Source organism: Theobroma umbraticum, unplaced genomic scaffold (genome assembly GCF_002168275.2).
Source record: "Theobroma umbraticum cultivar Fairchild unplaced genomic scaffold, ASM216827v3 scaffold_147.0, whole genome shotgun sequence".
Classification (NCBI taxonomy): Eukaryota; Viridiplantae; Streptophyta; class Magnoliopsida; order Malvales; family Malvaceae; genus Theobroma; species Theobroma umbraticum.
In genome coordinates this window covers 2234171-2242701 of record NW_018397259.1, presented here as the reverse complement: position 1 = coordinate 2242701, position 8531 = coordinate 2234171, and the positions used below count along the sequence as shown (strand labels likewise).

Genomic DNA, 8531 nt, shown 5'->3' with positions numbered 1-8531 from the left:
TAATCTTATCCAAACAATCAAAATCAAATAATTAAATTAATTAACTAATACTAATTAACTAAAATTTAAACTAAAAAAGAAAAATCAAAGTAATAATAACTCCAGTAAAAATCAAATTAAACAAGCCTAGAATTATAATATCCCTCACACTTCATCTAATTCTTAACTCTCTTCCTCAATTTATTTCAATGGGTTGAATTGTTAACATAGAGTCCTTAATTATTTATAAAGGTCTCTCAACTTGTCATATAAAAATATCTATTTTAATCAAAATACTATATCCTCATATAAATTGAAATTAAAATAGATTTATTAAGTTCATACTCTAATCTGACTGCATATAATCTATAGGTATACCCCTATCCTATACGCAAATCAATTAATATGATCATATGCTATCCCAATTTTAGTTTACACTAAACTTCCTCTCCCAAGTTTGTTTAGTTTCTTAAATCAATTTAATTCATGATCAAGCAATTAAAAGCATTAAGAACAAATTGGGATAAACAATTTAAATCCCATTAAAGATAAGTAAGAAAGAGATTAAAAATTCAAATTACATGTGAGTTCAATTGCAATCCTAGAAAAATAAAATTAGCTACTCATAAATGTAAAGATAAATAAAAATATTTGAAGTTTAACCATTAGAAGTAACAAGAAAAATAAAAGCTAAGAAAGAAAACAAAACAAATATTTACAGCCTTGCTTTCCAAGTTTCAGCTTCAACTTCTAACTTGTTAAATCTCTTAGGGTTGTCTCCCTTAATGTCTCATAAAAATATCCTACTTATACTAATAACATTAACCTAAAATCCCCTAAGTTAACCTACTGATTTTAATTGAACTTAAAAGTATAATGAGAGGCCCAAAATCAAATATCATCTTTCAAAATTTCTATTTCCATAGTAGTACGCCTTGTCATCTTCCAAAATGATTATTTTATTATAACGTAATGCAAGTTATTTATCTAAATTTGACTTTAGGTATAAAATTTTTTTATCAAAGGAGAATTCAAACTTAATTTTTATAAAAAAGATAAATTGATGTACAAATAATCAAGAAAATATTTATATTTATTTTTTAACATCATAAATCTTTTACATTTAAATATTTGGCTTATGAATAAGTATATCAATAATATACTTAGAGATTTGTATTTTTTAAATTTCTTTCAATTTAGTCCCTCAACATCTCAATTTTATTCAATTTAGTCTATGTACTATATATTTTTATGCAATTTAATCTCTATGATGTGGTAGAAATTTTTATTTTAGAAATTTTGTTGATCTACCACGTGGCACTAACATGTCAGTATGTCAGTGCCATGTTAGTATTGCTACACCATCATATTAGTGTGACGTAATATTGCCACGTCATTATCTCAACACCACATCATCAAATTGTGCCACGTCAATACTGACATCATCTTTGATGTCATCCCCTTTAACGACAACATTGAATGTCGTTAGTGAGAGGGACTAAATTGAATAAATTCTTTAAATCACGAGACTAAATTACTTCGATTTTGAGTTCAGGGATTAAATTAGACAAAATTAAAGAGTACAGAGAATGGATATATTTTTTGACCAAATTAAAACCCGTCAAGACAAAATGGAAGACAATCCAATGAAAAGAAATGAAAGTATCAAGGGTCTCATAAATAGTAAGAGTAACACTAACAAGACCTATAATATATTATTCCTCATTATGATAATGTGCCAAAATCTCTTGAAAATTCAAAACCTCGAATTAGCGTGATGAAGAGACCAAGAAAGGAACCTAAATGATTACAAGATCACTATGTGTTCAACATTGATGAATTATAATTGCTCTAGAGGAATACTTTAGAAGAACCTAGAAGCGCAAAAAAGGCAATAAGTGAGCACCATGCTGAAAAATGGCAAGAAGTCATGATAGAATAAATAAACTCCATAAAATATAATGAAGTTTGGGAGTTTGTAGGTCTACCTCTAGAAACGAAACCATTAGGTGTAAATGGATGCTTAAGCAAAAGTATGAGGTGGATGGCACACCTGACTAATATAAGGTCACCCAAAAGCACACATGGCAACTTGGAATAGATCACTTTGTGGATACTTAAATCTCTAATTGTGAATTTGCAGCAATTCAAATGATTATGGCTATAGTAGCGAGATTGGAATTGGAATTGCATTAGTTGGATGTTAAAACTGCTTTTCTAAGTGGAGAATTGCAAGAATATAAGATAATAGTGCAGGATACGGGGTGATTAGGAGGTTCTGTATAGGGTTATAGGTTGACATGTACACTTTGATTTCTTTGAAGGGTTACGCAGTTAGTAACCCATCTTAAATGAAATACTTTTGGCTTATCCAAAAAGAAAATTTTGGAAGAAGACATCTTCATGAATCATGATGCAATCGGAAGGGTTTAAAGTTAAAAGACGTGAGCACAAAGTGTATAAACTAAAACGTTTGCTATATGGGTTCAAGTAATCTTCAAGACAATGGTACCTCAAATTCCATGAAGCACTAGTGGAATTAGGGTATGAGATGAGTCTTGGTCTTCATTGTGTATATATATGCAAGCACAATATTAATTTGACAATTTTATCATTATATATGTAGATAACATATTGTAAGCAAGTAATAGCATGGAAATGCTAGAGGAAACAAAGTTGTACTTAGGATCTAGAATCGAAATGAAAGACATAGGCAATGCCACCTATATGTTCTTGGTATAAAGATTAAAAGAGACAAAAATAGAAAATTGATATATTTGGATCAAGAAAAGTATCCAAGGAAAAGTTGAAGAAAGTTCAATACAAAGCAAAACAAGCATGTGGAAACTCTTATATGTAAAGGATTGGAGTTAAGCAAACATATGGATCCTCCAAATGAGCAAGATTCCCTACTCACATGCTGTGGTGAGTCTAATGTTTTTTGTGACAGGTAAAAGACCTAACATTTGCCATGCAGTGGGATTGGCAAGTTGATATTAAGCCATTAGCCAGCCCATGGTTAGTGATTAAAAGGATTTTCAAATACTTAAGGAAAATAATATTTTTACAACTAACCAATAGGGTAATAGGATAGTTTTTCCAAGCTCGTGGAATGAAGGACATCTCATAATTTGCCATCTTACAATTTGAGAATCTACCAAGTTTAGGTATCATCAAATTTATACTTGCAAGTAACCACATAAGGCAATAACCAATAACGTGTTTAATTTTTGAATCTTAGCCATGGTGATTTGTCATCAATGTTGAGCTTGAGGGTTAGTTGTTTAGTAGTTTTAGGAGCGCAAGCAGCTGTCGACCCCCAACTAGAACCTGACCACCCATGCCTTGGATTAATTCCCATGGACCAAAGAGTGATGGTGACAAAAATAGAACACAACACACACACGTCACCGTCATGTTGCTCGCTTGAAGCCCAACATCCCAAGAGGGAAGTTGTGCTCATTTCTCAATATCTTGTCAACTCCGGTGGATGTCGTTGTCATTTCTACTTGAGTGCGTAGGTATTCAATACATCACCGAGGGAATTTTGTAGCAAGTAGTCAAGTGATCTTTTTTTGTATGAAAATTGAAACTATGGCGTTATTGTTGGACTGACTATCCTTAATTACTGAAAAAGCTATAAACAATTTGTAGTTGGAATATAATTGTCTTTTGTCTTAATGGATGTGAAATTTAAGTACGAGAAAGACTTCTTTATTTATTGTTAATTTGTTTAATAAATTTTAAATTAGATGTCTTGTAATAAAAACAAAAAAGTGAAAAAATGGGAAACGAGGAGCTTTGTTGGGCAGAGTTGGACCTGAACAAGGAAGTCCAAAACATCTGACCTAGCCAGCCCAGCTAAAAACATAAGGATGGTGCTTCTTCTCTCCGTCACCCTACTGCTCTCACTCAAGGACCCTGGAAGATTCTCATTTCCCGATATTTATGACAGTCTCTTTTATCACATGATCCGCCGGTAATTAAGCTCATAATTTACTCATTTCTCTCCGTTGCTTTTGTTCGATGTTCAAAATTTGTATTAGCCTGATGATTAACTGTTAATTAATGATGATTAGCAGGCGATTAAGATGACACAGCCGTCGGTAATACTAGCAACCGCTAGCTATGATCACACTATTCGCTTCTGGGAGGCGAAAAGCGGCCGCTGTTACCGTACTATTCAATACCCTGACTCGGTCAGTTCTCTCTTTTTTCTCTTCTTCTTTCTTTCAAATCTGTTGTTCATTTTTGCGGGTCCTGTTTATTGTAAAATGTTATTTTTTTTTAGGAATTATTTAATCTGTTGAAGGGTGTGCACAAGCGTTGCGAATCGGAGGTCTTGATTTGAAAGCTCTGTCACCCAAGTTAATTAGCAAAAACTATAAAAAGAGGCCCCGGCATTGTAATAAATGATTGATTTATGATGATCACACAAGAAAAAATTAATGATCTTCACATTGCAATGACCTTAGGCTGGTGAAATTGGAGGAAGAACATTCATGTAGCCAACTCTAGCTAGTTGTGTGGTAGATGCTGAATTTGCATTCTTCTATGTTCAAATTATATTTAAAAAGTGCTTCAGGTAAAGAGATGAGTAAAGGAAGTTTTTGATCCAACTTAGCTTAGTTGTGTGTTTCTGAAGGTGTAAGTGTCTTAAGGTGGAACATCTAGATATTTCCCTTGCTTTCTCATAGACCTAACCATGCTTTTTCAACAGAAAAATTTTCTGTTGGCTGTAAATGTTTCATGTGGGATTTAATTTTGCCGTGTGATGCCTGCAGCAAGTTAATCGGCTTGAGATAACCCCAGACAAGCGCTACCTGGCTGCAGCTGGTAATCCTCACATTCGCTTGTTCGATATTAACTCCAACAGCCCTCAACCTGTATGTTTCCCTCTACTGTTTGCTTCATTTTCATAGGTTTCTATTTTTCATACAATTATTCTTCTTTTTTTCATGCCATTGACTTTTGATTTGGCATCATATTACACTTCTATACATAATGATTGCATGACAGGTAATGAGCTATGATTCACATACAAATAATGTTATGGCCGTAGGATTTCAATGTGATGGAAACTGGATGTATTCTGGTTCTGAGGATGGCACTGTAAAAATTTGGGATTTGAGGTAGGTTTAATTGTGCCTAAAGACAAGACACCTTTTATATATTCACTGGAGATGCTTTTTCTTTATTGTGGATATTATGTAGACTTATTCTCATTTTTAAGTCTAATGCAGAGCTCCAGGTTGCCAAAGGGAATATGAAAGTCGTGCTGCTGTAAATACAGTTGTCTTACACCCAAATCAGGTGATATATCATGTAAATCTTACACTATTTAGTTGCTTGAATCCTTTGCTGAATATGCTATTATGTTCCGCATAATTGTAGTTATGAAAGAAGATATATATCTGTATGATGCAGATTATCTTCATAAGTAGGGATTATGTTTGCTTTTCTTAGTTGTAAATTCCTCCTTTTATCTTTTGGTTTACCACTGTTTCTTTGTTAACATGTTTGTGTTCATTATTGGATTCATTATGTACTTGTGTGATGATTAACAAGCCTACCTGTTTCTCATAGTCTTCATGCTTATATGGGAATTGGAAAATCCAGTGTGTAGTAACAAAGTTATTGGTGGTTTCTAATTAAAGAAGAATAAATTGTTGGACAAGTATGTGAGATAGCAGATTTCAAACATTTTGACATTCTTCAACAGCGTTTACCTATTGAAGCAGATTTACCTAGTAGTTCTTGTTGATGCGCTTGTTCATTTTCTCTCACTTGTACAGCATTGATTGTTAGAAATGTTTTCTTGATTGCATATCCATGCTTTTGTAGACTGAGTTGATATCTGGTGACCAAAATGGCAACATTCGTGTGTGGGATTTGACAGCTAACTCTTGTAGCTGTGAATTGGTATTGTTTTCTTTCTAATATCTTCATTATAATTTTTTATTCTTTATCTTGGATTTGCTGCTTTCAGTTAAGAACATATGCATGAGATATCTCTTTCATCAACATGAACTCTCTCCTTTCTTGTGCATCTAGATTGCTAGTTCTATTCCATATTAAAACTTGTGTTTTGTTAATAAAATAATAGGATTTTTCTTTTATTTTTTCATTGGAAAAATTATGAAAAATTTTTAAAATATATCTATAAGTTTCTGAAAGATATCTGCCTTAAAGCTGTGTGGATGAGCTTAAGGATTGCTGTTCTGGTCATCGCATGACAGAAAAATAATCGATTGAATTTCAGACTGCAGTGTTAATAAATTTAGCTGGAAATTATTTATAGTACTTTTGGACTGTTTATATTATGTCCATATACCCCAAGCTTGCTGGAAAAGCTATAATAGGCATCCTGGTCCCTTCCAGAAAGGCCTAATATATATGCTAAGTTAGGTCTCTGGCTATTCCATTTGCATCAGCTGCTTCTTTCCCCCTCCCCTTATCTGCTTCTTTACCCCTCTCTCTCTCCTCCCTCATTCCTCTCCCCCCTATCCGCATAGACTCAGTCATGCACCTCAGAATGATGTACATTAAGTAGTCATTATTATGAATTTTGTAAACCTAGGTGCCTGAGGTTGATACAGCTGTGAGGTCTCTTACAGTTATGTGGGATGGAAGCCTGGTAGTTGCTGCAAATAATCACGGGACATGCTATGTTTGGCGCTTATTAAGAGGAAATCAGGTTACAAATTTATCTCTGATTTAGTTGTGGTATCTATTGTCTTTATAAACTTAGCATGTTTTGCCTTATGAGGCTTTATTTTTTCTTGCAGACTATGACCAACTTTGAGCCCCTTCACAAGCTACAAGCACATAATGGATACATACTCAAATGTCTCCTTTCTCCTGAGTTTTGTGAACCCCACAGGTTCTACTGCTTAAGATTGAATCCTTTTATTTCTTTTCATTTTTGACTTCTTACAGGCACCAATTATTTTTGTGTGTCTGCACTGAGATGCTAGTGTAGTTACCGTTGACATATCTCTCAGATATTTGGCCACTGCATCTTCTGACCACACTGTCAAGATTTGGAATGTTGACGGCTTCACATTGGAGAAAACTTTGATAGGTATCACTGAAGTCTCAACTTTTAAGCCATGCTATCATTCTGACCACACATATAATCTAAACTTTAAATTGATTTTGAAGGTTTTTGTTTGTTTTGTGTTATTACTTATTAGGACATCAGCGCTGGGTATGGGACTGTGTTTTCTCAGTGGATGGTGCCTATCTCATAACAGGTATAAAATTGCATGTCCAAATCATTACTTATTAGGACATCAGCGCTGGCTTTAAAATTGCATGTCCAAAGCATGGACACTGGCCTCCTTACTCCATTCTTCATAGCTTCTTTGATGTGATGTGCTTTTCGCTAAGTGCTGCACTGGTCAATTAACACCAGTTTTCCTAACTATTTGGGTGCCATCACTACTTTTATGTCATGCACACATCTCAGGCTGTAGTTCCTCAAAAGGCATGCCAGAATCACCTAGATTCTGGTCTGACTATCTGATGCTACTGACCCTAGTCATGAAGGCATCTTGCTCTGCATATAACAATGAATTTTATCTGTCTCTTGTCACATGCTTGCCGGTTTATTTTGTGAAGATTCTCTTCTTCTACTTTATTTAGGGTCGATTAGTATTTGCACATGCTTGTTTTGCAGTGGCCTGCACCCTGATCTGCTAGGCTTACACACCCTAAAAATTTAAATTTTCATTGCCTCTTTCTTTGACATCCCTTTCATTGTCTCTTTTCCTTTCAATTATTTCCCTTACGAATGGATTTCTTAGATGGCTTAAACGTTCCATATTACTTAAAGAAAATGAAGAAAATGATCCTAATAACTGAAGTATTTTTTCTAGAAATGTTTCATCACTCATAGATTTGTAGATAGGTTGCACTCTATTATGTTAGTCAAGTGCCTTTCAAAAAAAAAATAAAAAATAAAAAGGTTAGTCGAGTAGCATGATTCAGGAGCCTTCCTAAGGTTCAATTTTGATCCATTTTTGGCAAATTTCTCGTGCAGCTTCTTCTGATACAACAGCTAAGCTTTGGTCCATGTCAAGTGGTGAAGAGATAAAGACGTATCAAGGACATCATAAAGCAACTGTTTGTTGTGCACTACATGATGGAGCTGAGCCTTCTCCATGTTGAAGCTAGATTCACATATTCCATTTTATACCTTTGTACAAGTTGTGCAGTGATTTTAGTTGTGTGAATTGTGACAAAACGAGATGTTGTATTGTTTCTTCCCACATCACTCCCAGCTAGCATTCTGGATTAACTGCAATATCTGACTTTTATCTTAAAAATAGAAGTAATAATCTCAAAAATAATAAATTTCAGTCGAAAATGTTTAGTTTGATTAATACAGCATGGGTAATTTACTTGGCTTTTAGTTGCTCTAATTTAGCTAGCATCGCCTAGAGGTACAAATGCAATAATGTTGCTAGACTGGGCGGTTGTGATATGCCTGAGAATTGGAAAAACGTTGGGAGGAAGTGGAACAAATGCAAGGGGCAGTGGATTGAAAT

At 34.1% G+C, this 8531-nt stretch overlaps 1 protein-coding gene across 2 annotated transcripts; it reads left to right on the top strand.

Moving 5' to 3' along the window:
• The first annotated feature begins 3822 nt into the window (after window positions 1-3822).
• On the top strand, window positions 3823-8366 carry LOC110414728 (target of rapamycin complex subunit LST8-1). Of its 2 annotated transcripts, none has more exons than XM_021426109.1 (11): window positions 3823-3958; window positions 4062-4178; window positions 4764-4865; window positions 4999-5111; window positions 5223-5292; window positions 5824-5901; window positions 6560-6676; window positions 6768-6862; window positions 6984-7063; window positions 7176-7235; window positions 8024-8366. In XM_021426109.1, exons 2-11 carry the CDS (start codon window positions 4071-4073, stop codon window positions 8149-8151), a joined length of 951 nt encoding a protein of 316 aa, XP_021281784.1. In that variant the 5' UTR covers window positions 3823-3958; window positions 4062-4070; the 3' UTR covers window positions 8152-8366. The 2 variants fall into 2 exon arrangements, with proteins under 2 accessions (XP_021281784.1, XP_021281785.1); XM_021426110.1 differs by having other exon boundaries at window positions 3842-3958; window positions 4059-4178.
• Window positions 8367-8531: the final 165 nt, after the last annotated feature.